This window comes from Muscardinus avellanarius (genome assembly GCF_963383645.1).
Source record: "Muscardinus avellanarius genome assembly, chromosome: 9".
NCBI classification, from domain to species: domain Eukaryota; kingdom Metazoa; phylum Chordata; class Mammalia; order Rodentia; family Gliridae; genus Muscardinus; species Muscardinus avellanarius.
In genome coordinates, this window is record NC_137795.1 from 29,588,995 (window position 1) to 29,602,596 (window position 13,602).

A 13,602-nucleotide genomic window follows, 5' to 3' on the forward strand; every position below is an offset into this window, starting at 1 on the left:
GGCACAGTGGCACATGCCCATAATTTTAGTACTTAGGAGGCTGAGACAGGAGGATTATAGGTTAGAGACCAGCCTCATTAACTTAGCAAGACTCTGAATCAAAACAAAATAAGGGCTAGGGGTGTAGCTTGGAGGTGGAACACCCCAAGTTCAATCCCCAGCACCAAAAAAAAAAAAAAAAAAGGAATGGATTTGTTTAGACCAACACACAATCTCTGATTCTACATGTAGATTAAACAGGGGTGTGTGTGTGTGGGGGGGGGGTCCTGGGGACAGTACTCAGCTGCATTCTACTTCTGAGCTACACCCCAGCCCTTTTTTAATTTTTTTGTTTTAAAACAGGGTCTTCCTAGGTTGCTGAGTCTTGTTACTTGCTGAGGCCATCCTCAAACCTGTGATCCTCCTGTCTCAGCCTCCCAAGTACTGGGATTACAGGCATGCATGGCAGACAGTTGCCTCTTTATATGACTCTATTTCTTTACATTAAAGCCTCTGACCTGTCTAGGCCACTGCAGAAAAATTCACTGAAGCCATCAAGTATCAAAAAGTTGTTTCTAGCAAAGCCACCTAATCCCTTGTTGTATTGCATCCAAGAGATCCTAAATGCTTGAGCTATTGATATCATTGCTACATTTGTCAGTTGGGAGTAAACTGGATGCAACTCCAGTGAAATATGGGTACAGTTGAAAAGGTTCCCAATCGATAAATATTAAGAAAAGCAACAAAACAAAATATAAATACACAGATATCCAAGTGCAAAAAACTGAGCATCATCGTTTACGCCAAGTTGCTTTTCTGAAATGAACCACACAGATGTTTGTTTGTTTCAAATAATACTTCTTGAAAAACAAAGAAGCAGGGATGGGTCCCACACAAGGACCAGCACCTGTGAATACTGCCCCCAAACCACCAATAACTGAACAGACAGGTTATTTTTACAAGCTCAGTTACCCCACTAGATTTTACTTGATATGACTAGATTTTACTTTATATGATTTACTTTATACCCCACTAGATTTTATGTTTATATGGCCAAACAATCTTGAGAAAGGTGTAACAGGAGAGAAAACCCAAGCTCCAAAGCAAGGCTTGCATTCCATGTTAACCCATGCTTCGAGAAGTTACCCTGAATCTGAACAGGATTCCAAACTCCTACGAGATTCGCTAAGTAGCATCCCTTTCTACAACACTCAGGATGTGCTCTGGAGTGGTCTCTACTGCTGAGTAAATCAGATTGAGCTCGTTGTTTCTGACCGAGGCACAGCGTTGCGTGTCAGGTGACTGGATCGTATGGGAAAGCCCTCTTCCTGAGGCCGGTGGCAGGTTTGTTTCACCTGAGCCTCGACACACACGTGCAGCCAGTGTATCCTAACCGACCAGGACAGTGTTCCCAATGACTCACTGACAGCACGGTCACAGATTCCTCCTCAGGCTCTCTTTGTGTAATTGAGGAACCCTGCGAAGTGATCAATACTATCATCAATGCTTTGCATGCTTATAACAGTGTGAGGAGGGCTCCAAAAGCTTTCTTAAGCACCGAGGCTATATATTCTAAAGAGGAATTCTCAAACCAGAACATGGTGGAGAGCGCGCTTGGAATCCCCACGCTTGAGAGGCTGAGACAGGAGGATCGCACAGGTTCGAAGCCAGCCTCAGCTACTTAGTGAGGCTCTCAGCAACTTAGTGAGACCCTGTTTCCTAATAAAATATAAAATAGGTCTGGGAGTGTAGCCCAGAGGTAGAAAGCCTCTGGGTGCCACCCCCAGTACCACCAAAAAAAAAAAAAAAATTAAAACAAATCTTCACATCTTTTTTTTTCTTTTATTTGGATTTATTTCCACCATTTTCCCCTGGTTCTTTCCATTTTAATGGCAAATTTTCTTTCCTTTTTAAAAAATCTTTACCAGTTATCACTTACTAGGAAGGTCAGTGAAAGGCAAGGGTGCCTTGGATTCGGGGAGTTAGTGTTGGATGGAAAGATGCAAAAGTGTTTCCACCCGGGAGCAGGGGTGGTGAGTCATTTAGATTAGACAGTAGCCGTGTTGTCCCCATGCTAAAAGTCCCTCCGTAGCTCCTCACCCACTTGGAATATCAGGAGGACTCTATCCTGGCTTTAAAGAAATGTCCTTCGAATAGGGGTCACTTGGATCTGGAAATCTGCTGAGAGATTAGGTGAGGCAGCCTCTAGTGCTTCCTGGCCACACAGCTGAAGAAACCAGCTGCCCCTCTGCTGTGGAGCAGGCCCCGGTTCCAGGCCTGCTGTGCAACAGGTTCTGGGCCTGGCCTCGCTGGCTCCAGATGCTTTTCTTAATGTGCAAAATATTAGGGACAAATGGGTAACAGGAGGAACTCTAGATAAAGAAGGAACCCTACAGAGGAGCAATAAAGGTGGCATATCTGAGGGGATAAGAGGGAGGATAAGGGAAACTCTTTAAAGCACATGATGTACTTAAACATATCAAAGTCTATCAGGAAGCCAAGCGTGGGTAGGAGGCAGGGGGAGGGAAGGGGTTAGAGATTGGGTAGGGGCTGACTGGGTGATGTGTGCATGCATATCTCCACAAGTTTGTTTGTTTGTTTTTTTTTTGTATGACTACAATGCACCAATAAAAACTTATTAAAAATTAATAATAAAAAAGAAAGAAATGCCCTTCAAAGCAAGACCAGGTCCTACTTCCCCTTCCTCATCATACATTTCTCACCCTATTTTTCTTCTTTGCTGTAGAAACTTTGAGACTCCCCCTTTTCCCTGTTTTTCACACATTCTTGCCTCAGGCTCACATACAAACATCCTTTTGTGTGCAAAATTCTTCCAGATATTTTTATGATCCCCGCTTATCATTTAGATCTCGGCTTAAACATCAGTTCCTTCCACGATTATCTAGTCTTCCTTTGGAAATCCAAATTTAGGTTGTACATCCTTTGTCCAAAAATCTAAAATCAGAAATGCTCTAAAATCCAAGTATGGACTTCATGTGACAGGCTACAGTCAAAACATAGATACACCAAAAATGTCATAGAACATGACCTTTGGGCTATGGGTATATAAGGTGTATATGAAATGTAAATCAATTTTGATGTTGGACTTTTGTCAATTCCTCCATGGTAACTCATTAAATATATGCAAATATTCCAAAATCTAAACAAATAATCCAAAGTCCTAAAGACTTTTGATCCCAAATATTTTAGATAATTGTATGAGGAATACCCAACTTCTATCTTATTTCTCAGAATTAGCCTACTTTTTGTTTGTTTGTGGTACTAGGAATTGAACTCAGGGGCATTCTACCTCTGAGATATATCCTCAGCCCTATTTTTATGTTTTATTTTGAAACAGGGTCTCACTAAGTTGCAAAGGGTCTCACAAGGTTGCTGGGGTTGGTCTCGAACCTGCAATCCTCCTATTTCAGCCTCCCAAGTACTAGGATTACAAACATGTGCCACCATACCCAGCTAGAATTAACCTATTTTATTTCTCAGAATGAGACATTACTTTCTGATATCTTTCTTGTTTCTTCTCTTACTTATGCATTCATGTTCCTAACCATTGGCAACAGTAAGAAGTAAGCTCAATTAGAGAGGGCAGTGGACTGTGATGTTCTCCACTGTACTCAGCACTGGAACAGCCTGATGGTGGGGCCCTCAAGTTGGTCCAGTCTGTGCCCTGCACAAGGTGTCCTGGAGGAAGGCAAGATCCTTGCCAGTTAATCTCTATCCTAGGACAGGTGTCTCTATTTCATTTTCTGCCAATAAAACATACCCTATACTTCTTTATTTTATGTTATTTTATTTTTTGTACAGGAGATTGAACCCACGGGAATTTTATCACTGAGCTAAATTCTAGCCCTTTTTATTTCTTATTTTGAAACAGGGTCTTGCTAAGTTATAATACACCGCTGGCCTTGAACCTGTGATCCTCCTCTCCGCCTTCTCAGTAGCTGGGATTAGAGGTGTGCACCACTGTGCCCAGTGACTCATCCTTTTATTTTCTCATTTGTCAAAAGGTGCTGAAAACATCATGCCCCATCAACTCACACGTGTTTCATGGCATCTTCAAATAAAACCAGGCGCATGGCAGCATTCAGCTCATTGTAGTTGTCTAAGGCTTCCGTGAGAGTGGTCTTCAGCACTTCCCAGTCCTTCACTGGCAAGTAACAAGGGTCTTCCCTACCACTGGAGAAGTGGCAATACACCAGGGGCTGCTGAAGCAGCACCTGACTGTTGACACCCTGCAGCACAGGAACAGAAAACCATGGTGTGTCAGCCATCCAGAAAGAGCCGCCTGTCCAGGGAAAAGCTTGCAGATCCATCAGTCCACGAGGAGGAAGGAAAATCCTAAGTCCAGACCCAGTATATTCTGGAATCCTGGCCGTTGCAGAAAGATCAGCTCTCCTAAATTCACTCGTGTCCTCCTCTAGCTCTGTCCCCAGTGCTCATTGGTAGCACAGCAAGTAGTGAATTCTGACATTCGTACACTTACTTCAAAATACTTGCAAGTGGTTTCCAGCAATTTTTTCTGAAACAAATCACAATCTTTTGCATCTATCAATTTGTCTCCATAAACACGAGAAGATTCATGAAGCCATAGGTATGTGAAATCATGTGGATCTTTTAAACATTCAGGAGAAGCAAACATAATCCCCTACAAGACAAGAATGGAAATGTGCCTTTAATTTAGAAGAGTATGATATCCAAATATGCTTTATCTGTAACATTTGTTTAAATAAATTCAGCAATTTAAAAGAAATATAAATAGGAATGTATGTGCATATAAAAGTAGCCTCCCTTTCTCATAAGTTACATTTAAAAATTAATTCCATCATACCCATTTTTAGGACTGCAGCTAGGATGTATTTCAGGAGTCAATACAGGAAATGAATGCCTCGTCTGAGCACCTGCACCTATTAAGTCTCCTAATGGATTAACTTCACAAACCAAAGGACAAATAACTGGCACAAAAGTCACAGAATATAATGTTTTTAAATGTGAGAAACCGTCAGTATCAGTCTTCACTTCAAATGAAGAGTATAAGACCAAATGCGAATTGTCCAAATTCACACTTTATGGAGAGATCCGGACGAACGCCCAAACCCTCTGACTCCCATGCCCACTCCACACCGCCCTGTGGTGGCCTGGGCGAGTGCAACCCACTCGTCCTGGAGAGCGAGCCTTGCTCTGAACTCTCACAGAATAGCAATGGAGCTGTGGAGAATTATGTTGTAAATGGCGTATATTATGTGGACGCATCGGGTGCCCCTGACAGGCTGGACTCAGAAGGTGGGCAGGCAGGATTGCGTCCTGCTTCGCTTAGTGTCGCTCTTCCCTTCTCCTCTCCTCTCCTCTCCTCGCCTCGCCTCTCCTCTCCTACCCTTCCTATGATTCCTTTAAACAACACTAAATAGACACTTCTCAAAAGAAGAAATACAAAAACCAGTAAATATATGAAAAAGTGTTCAACATCATTAGCAATCAGAGAAACGCAAATCAAAACCACACTGAAATTCCATCTAACTCCCATTAGAATGGCAATCATCAAGAATATAAATAACAATAAATGCTGGAGAGGATATGTGGGAAATGGAAACTCTTATACACCTTATTTGGGACGTCAGATTAATATAACCATAATAGAATGGAGGTTCTACAAAAGACTGGGAATGGAACCACCATATGACCCAACTATATAACTTATTGGTATCTTTTTAAAATAATTAAAGATTACTATAGTGACATATGTATATCCATGTTTAGAGCAGCACAATTCACAAAAGTCAAACTATGGAACCAACCTAGGTGTCCATCAAGTCAAGAGAGGAATAGATAGTGAAAATACGGTATGTATACACAATTAATTTTTTTTGTGTGTGTGTGGTACTGGGGTTCCTGGAAGCCCTTCTGCCTCCGGGCTACACGCCCAGACCTATTTTTTATATCTTTGAAATGGTCTCTTACGCTAGCGCAGCTGGCTTCGAACCTGCGCGATCCTCCTGTCTCCGCCTCCCAAGCGCGGGGATTACAAGCGTGCGCCACCACGCCCGGCATACCCAATGAAATTTTACTCAGCTGTAAATTATCTCAATTGCAGAGAAATGGGCGGGGCTAGAGAATACAATGTTAAGTGAGATCAGCTATTGCACAAAGTCAAGGGTTATGTGCTTTTTTCTTATATGTGGAAGCTAGAAAGAAAACAGGAAGTAGGCAAAACTTTAGATAACTGAGGAGCGTGACCAGTAGAATACAGGAAGAAGAGAAGAAAAGGGGTGGGAGGAAAGGGAAGAACCGAGGGAAGAAACGTTCAAATTACGCTGTACCCATGTATGAAGGCATCACTGTTACTCTAGCAGTATGCATGAGAAGAGGTGGGCAACGGGGTTGGGGCCTAAAGGGAATAGTACCAATGCCTGTGTGCATGTCTGTTTATATAAATCCGAATCTCACTAAAATATATAATTATAATGCACTAATAAAGTATATAAAAACTTTATTAAGCATAGTCATGTATGCAGGTGCTATAGACATGAAAAGAAATGGCCCATGTTATTAATAAGTTATTGTCTAATGATGTTATTATTTTGAGGCAGTGACTGAGTGACTATGTAAAGAGTTGAAAGAATATAAAAAGTCCTATGAAGTTTTCACATTTATCTCTATCACAAAAGAACTTTAAGCCATAAATAATCTTCCAACTACTTTACCACAGAGGGTAGACCACACTGATCGTATTTAATTCCAGACTTCTGATTCCCTCTTCAGGACTGCCTTTGTAAACACAATACATAAACATCGTCCTTTACCAGGAGTTATAGTGTGGATCTTAAGTGTCTCCCAAAGATCCATGTAGTAAAGGCTTGGTCCACAGTCTGGTGCTACTGGGAGCTGGTGGAACCTTTAAAAGGTGGAGCCTACTGGGAGGTCAAGGGTCATAGGATAGTGAGACCCCAGGCCCCTTACCTCTCCCTCTTCTGCTTCTTGAACCTGAGGTGAGAGGTTTTGCTTTGCTATGCACTCACTGCACAGGCCCAAAGCAATGAGGCCAACAAATCATGGACTGAAGCTCCACTGTAAACCAAAATACCTTTTCTCTTTATAAGTTGATTGTCTCAGGAATTGGTTATAGTAATAGAGAGCTGACGAGTATATCTAGTAAGCAGGGTAACTTTCATTATCAAACTGAAATGATTTGTCAATGTAAAAATTATATTTTATTTTCATGTATGTTTTAAAATAACATGCATATGTATTATGCAAAAACATGACCCATTATTCTTATTTGGCATAGAGGAAATAAGTACTCACTCTCTCACTCCTTCAGCCTAAGAAGTCCGAGCTTTTACTTTTGCTTTTATTGTTGAGTCTGCCATGGTCTGAATGTCTAGCTGAATTCATGTATTGAAACTCAGTTGCCAATGTGATAATATTAAGAAATGGGGCATTTAGCCGGGTGTGGTGGCCCATGCTTGTAATCCCCGCATTTGGGAGGCTGAGACAGGAGGACCTGGGTTTTCAGATAGCCTCAGCTACATAGTGAGGCCCTTTGCAACTCAGTGAGACCCTGTTTCAAAATAAAGAATAAAAAATAGGGCTGGGGGTAGAGGTTGGAGGTAGAATGCCCCTGGGTTCCATCCCCAATACTACAAGAAGAAGGAGGAGGGGGAGGAGGAGGAGGAAGAGGAGGAGGAGGAGGAAGAGGAGGAGGAGGAGGAAGAAGAGGAGGAGGAGGAGGAGGAGGAGGGGGAGGAGGAAGGAGAAAAAGAGAGAAAGAGAAGGAAAGAGAAAGAAAGAGAGAGAGAAAGAAAGAAAGGAAGGAAGGAAGGAAGGAAGGGAGGGAGGGAGGGAGGGAGGGGCCTTTAGGAGATAATTAAGTCATGCGGGCAGAGTGACTTTACATAAGAGGAGCTGAGTATTTGCCCCTTTTGCTAGTCTGTCTCTCTTCTACTGTAAAGAAGAGTTTAAAGCACCATCTTGGAAGCACAGACCAGACCCTGAATCTGCTCGTGTCTTGATCTTGCACTTCCAGCCTCCAAAACTATGAGAAATAAATTCCCATTACTTTTCATTTCAGTCTCAGGTATTTTGTTATAGCAGCACAGAGACTAAGTCATTATGTAACCTGAACAGAACCTCTGTTGTTACTGTTAGAAAGGGAGTAATAAACCTACCATATTTACTTCACAGAAAAATATATAAATATAAAATTAAAGAATACACATAAAATTATGCAGCAGAGTTTTAAACTCAAGTTCTATCAATGAATGCCATTAACACTGATATACTTTCTCTTCTACTCAAGAAGCATAATATAAAGCAGTCAAAGTACCTGGAAGATGTTTGATAGATCTCTCAGATTAAAAGTGTAGTGGAATTTAATAGCCGTGGGTAAAAAGTTTTGTGTCATCATCTGATGGAGTGCTACTGTTGCCTGAATCAAAGAGGAGCCACTCTTGAGAACTGATGGACCAAATGCTTGGTGTTGGAAATGAAAACTAAAGATTTGTCCATAAATGGTATTCAGTGCATCGTAAGATGGAAAGTTGAATGCAAATACGGTGAAATGTCTCTGAAAAGAAAAACAAAGATGAATTGTACAAACTAGAGCATATAATTGTACCAGATTTTTTTTTCTTTTTTGCAGTACTGGGGGTGGAAATCAGGGGCATTCTACCTTCGAGCTATACCCCCAGCCCTATTTTTTATTCTTTATTTTGGAACAGGATCTCACTAAGTTGTGGAGGGCCTCGCTAAGTAGCTGAGGCTGGCCACCGTCCTGTGATCCTCCTGTCTCAGCCTCCCAAGTACTGGGATTACAGATGTGCGCCACCATGCCTGGCTTCCAGAATATTTTCAAATGGCTTAGTTTTTTCTCCTCCCTGCATCCATTTGACCCTGGGTTTAGTGAGGTGACTGAACCATAGGATGAGATGGAAGTTTGGGTATGCCGGTCTTTGTTAGAGGCTTTGTTAGAGCTCTCTTATGCCTCTGACTTTCCATGAACTCTACAAGCACGCTCAAGGAGGAGAGACACAAAAAACAGAGCCACGTTGCTCCAATCACTGCAGCCAAAGCTACGCTAGACCAGCCGGCTGACATTCACAGGTGAGCACAGCCAAGATCAGCAGAACTGCCTCACTCACCCGGGCTGACCCGGCGACAAAGACCATTGCCTGCTGCTCTTGCCTGTATGGTGGTGGCGGCCGTTGCCACTACAAAAAGCTTACGTGTGCACCTAAAACTGTACACGTGTTGATAGCCGCTTTATGCTCAAGTGCCAAAACTTGAAAGCAACCAAGTTGCCCTAAATAGAAAATGAATAAACTGTGTGCATTCATACAATGAGTACTCAGGGATCTATCAAGCCATGAAAAGACAGAGAAATTTTAAATTCATATTGCTAAGGTAAGCAAAAAAACTAATATAAAAAGGCTATATACTATGATTCCAATTATATGATATTCTGAAAAGGGAAAAATTATGGAGAGAGTAAAAATATCAGTTTTTAAGGAATTAATATTCAGAATACATAGAGAACTTGAAAACATAACAAGAAACTTGAATCAAAAATAGACAAAAACTGAGCATGGTGTTATATGCCTGTAACCCCAGTACTTAGGAGGCTGAGATAGGAGGATCACAGGTCCAAGGCCAGCCTCAGAAAGTTACTGAGACCCTCAGCAACTTAGCAAGACCTTGTCTCAAAATAAAAAATAAAATAGATCTAGTGGTGTAGCTCAGAGGTAGAATGCCTGTGGGTTCAATCTTCAGTACCCAAAAGGAGTGGTGGAGCATTTTAATAGACATTTCCCCAAAGAAGATATGCAAATGGCCAACAAGTGCAAGAAGAGATGGTCAATATCACTCATAGTTTGGAAACTATAAATGAAAAGTAAAATTGAATACCACATTACCCCCATTAGAATGGCTACTATGATGAAAACAAAAAGAAAACAAAGAAGCAGAAAATGATTAGTGCCGGGAAGCATGTGGAGAAATTGGGAGCCTTGTGAACTGATGTTAGGAGCAAAAGATGATGTGGCCACTATGGAAACGTGAATGGCAGCTCCTCAAAGTTAAAAATGGAATTACCATGAGGTCCAGTAATCCTGCTGTGGAGTATATCCTCAGAAGGAATGAAAGCAGGATCTCCAAGAGATTTTTACACCTATGCTCACAGCAGCATTATTCACATTATCTAAAATATGGAAATGACCCAAGTGTACAGCAGTGGAGAAATGGATACGCAAGCGGTGGTGTACTGTACATAAAATGGAAGATAATTCAGCCTGAAAAAGGAAATTCTATGATGTGCTATGACGTGTGAAGTTTGAGCACATTATGCTCAAAGACAAGTAATGTATGATTCCACTTATATGAAGTACTAGTCAAAACAAAAAAGATAAAAAGGAGAATGCCAGCTATCGGGGGCTGGGGGAGGGGAGAAAGGGGAGCTGCTGCTTCATGGTGACCGAGTTTCAGCTCACAAGATGAAGTGTGACGGGGACAGATGGTGACGGTAGCTTTAGACCTTATGAAAGCATCTAATAACACAGGACTCTAGACTCACAATGGATAAGGCATTGTATTTTATTTTATTATTATTATTTTTTTTTTTTTGGTGGTACTGGGGTTCCTGGAAGCCCTCCTACCTCCGGGCTACACTCCCAGACCTATTTTTACATTTTTATTTGGAAACAGGGTCTCCTAAGCCAGCGCGCGCGGCTGGCTTCGAACCTGCGCGATCCTCCTGTCTCCGCCTCCCAAGCGCGGGGATGACGAGCGTGCGCCACCACGCCCGGCAAGGCATTGTATTTTATGTAATGTGTACTTTATTAAGTAACAAAAGAAGAACATTTAAAAACTAAAAATTATGAAAAAATTAAAATAGTTGCCAGGACACCTGTAAGCCCAGTGCGTGAGAGGCTGAGACAGGACAGCGTAAGCAAGTGGTGAGACTAAGCAACCCACCGAGTTCCTGTTCAAAAAAAAAAAATAGGACTGGGGGTGTAGCTTAGAGGCACAATGTCCCTGGGTTCAATCCCCAAGATCAAAAAATTTAAAAAGTAAGAAAGGTAAGAGTTGTTGCCAGAGATCCCGGGGGAGGGAGAGACGCGCAGGGAGTGACGGTCTTCTGGGTGACACTGTCATGGTGGGCACCGCGCTTGGACATTTGTCAAAACCCAGAGAATGTACGAGGAATGAGCCCTCCTGTAAACTCTAGATTTCAAGTTAATAGTGTTATGATTAATATTAGGGCAACATGAGGCAGAGGAAGTGAGAAAGGATGTGGGAACACGACTTTCAGCTCATTTTGCTGTAAACATAGAAACATTCAAATAATAGTCTATTAATTAAGAAAACAAATTTAGCCGGGCGTGGTGGCGCACGCTTGTAATCCCAGCATTCGGGAGGCTGAGACCAGAGGATCGCGCTTCGCAGACAGCCTCAGCTACTTAGTGAGGCCCTCCGCAACTTAGTGAGACCGTTTCAAAATAAAGAATAAAAAATAGGGTAGAGGGTGAAGCTTGAAGGTAGAATGCCCCTGGCTTCCATCCCTAGACACACAAAAAAAAAAAGAAAGAAAGAAAAGAAGCTTATATCCTTAACCAAACATCCAGCAGGAATTGTAATTTGCACTCACATCATCAAGAATCAAGACATCTGGGGGTGTTTGGCAGAGAGCGGTACCCAACACCCTACCTGTAGCCTGGGGTTGATGGCGAAGCTGCCCACCGTGGGGTTCATGCAGGCCACATACTGGCAGCTGTGGATTTCTTTCAGCATCACCTTCTGTCTATCATACCTGAATGACAGAAAAACAGAACCTTGGACCTAAGAACTAGAGATGGCAACAAACCCCACCAGTGTGGAGTATTTCATCACACCGTGTCTCTTTGCAGTCACTCTGTGAGGCTGACCTGGAAGCCTTCTGAGAGACATCAGAACTGGAGCGCAGAAAGCCTAAGCTGACAGAGCTCCTGGCTGAAGCGACGCAATAGAAATTATCACTGTTTACTGACACTCATGTGGCTCCTTCTGGGTGCACATTATCCTGCACCCACAGCAAGGCTTTGTGGATGAGTCATCTTATGCTGAATTCATGGATCACAGACACAAAGGCCAGATATTACCAAATATTTACATCTTAGAAAATAAATTCAAGTCCGCCTCCCCTACCCCTGCGCACCTCTTCTTATTGAAGCCAGGGCCGCGCACATGTTAGGCAAGCGCTCTACCACTGGTCTGCATCCTTGGCCCAGGCTTCTCTTTTAATAGTTCAGTGAGAGCTACTTTTTTTTTTTTTTGGGGGGGGGTACTGGTACTGGGATGGAACCCAGGGGCATTCAACCTCCGAGCTATACCCTCAACCCTATTTTGTATTCTTTATTTTGAAACAGGGTCTCATTGAGTTGTGGAGGGCCTCACTAAGTAGTTGAGGCTGTCCTCGAACCACGATTCTCCTGTCCCAGCCTCCCAAATGCTGGGATTACGAGTGTGCGTCACCACGCCCGACTGCGAGCTACTTCTTAAAGTGAGCATGATTTCCTGAGAGTCACTATGTTTCTTAGGCCACTGTTCAATCTTCCAAAGATATGAAGGGAAATGATTCCAATTAATACAACGGAAAGGGAGAGAAATCAACCCAGAAGCTATTACAGAAAATGCTTCCCAGATGAATAGAAATTGAAAATAATTTAATCTTAAACTCATAATAATCAGATTTGGTAACAACAACAACAAAAAAATACATGGAACTGCTTACCAGTGTCCGTAGTCAATATGCTGTCGGACCAGAGCATGGGGCTGGACAGTGCCATATAAGTCCACGCAAGGCATGTTCAGGTCATCAAGGAAATAAACCAATTTCTTATTTCCCTCTGGACCATAGTTACGACCAGCTTTTTTCTCTAGAGGTTTCTCAAGAATTCCTGAAATAAATATATATTTCTGTCTACCAATTACTGGCCCAGTGTAAACTTTCTGTTCTGTTTATTTTTTTTTCCTTACTCTTTCCCTCTTCCATTGATTCATAAATCCCAGGGTGCCAGATCCACAGTTTAATACCAGAAATGTGCCACCGGCCACCCACCTTATCGCCTCCCCTTCTGCAATTCTGTCCCAAGGCCACATTACACAACTCAGGAGGGTTGGTGTCACCCCTCAGACTCCTCTTCCCAGCTGGTGGCAGCTCACCACCTGCTACCAAAGAAAATGTGGTCTCCTCGGCTCTTATCTCAGCATTCTTTACAGTCATGGTGGTCGGCTGTCCCAGGCTGCTTGGAAGTGTTTCAGTATTGCACCAAAGTTCCCGTGTTCCAGAAAACCCCTTGGCCTTTGGCAAACTGGACAGCCAGCCAGTCACTGCACCTGCAGTGTGGTTCCACTTAGGGCTCCAGTCCTCCCCCCTCTTCTGCACAATCACTGAGTCAAAACTGTGTCCCCTGATTTTCTCTTTTCCACAGCTTTGCTTAAGTTGATAGTTCAGTTCTAAGTCATTCTTTCCCTGCATATAGCCTCAAACATTTTAAATATTCTCTTTCTTTTCTTTTTTCCTCCTCCTCCTCGTCCTTCTCCTCCTCATGGTAATTGTCATTGTCCTCTACTTCCTCC

The 13,602-nt window shown here is 42.6% G+C and overlaps 1 protein-coding gene across 2 annotated transcripts in view; it reads right to left on the reverse strand.

Moving 5' to 3' along the window:
• Window positions 1–13,602, reverse strand: part of DNAH11 (dynein axonemal heavy chain 11) — a gene marked incomplete at its 5' end in the record, with an annotated part of 386,720 nt that overhangs the window by 163,443 nt on the left and 209,675 nt on the right. For both annotated transcript variants that reach the window (XM_080701838.1, XM_080701837.1), the window contains 5 exons: window positions 4,036–4,229; window positions 4,481–4,642; window positions 8,318–8,557; window positions 11,692–11,794; window positions 12,755–12,920. In XM_080701838.1, coding sequence (XP_080557964.1) covers window positions 4,036–4,229; window positions 4,481–4,642; window positions 8,318–8,557; window positions 11,692–11,794; window positions 12,755–12,920 — 865 coding nt within the window. The remainder of the gene's footprint in view (window positions 1–4,035; window positions 4,230–4,480; window positions 4,643–8,317; window positions 8,558–11,691; window positions 11,795–12,754; window positions 12,921–13,602) is intronic.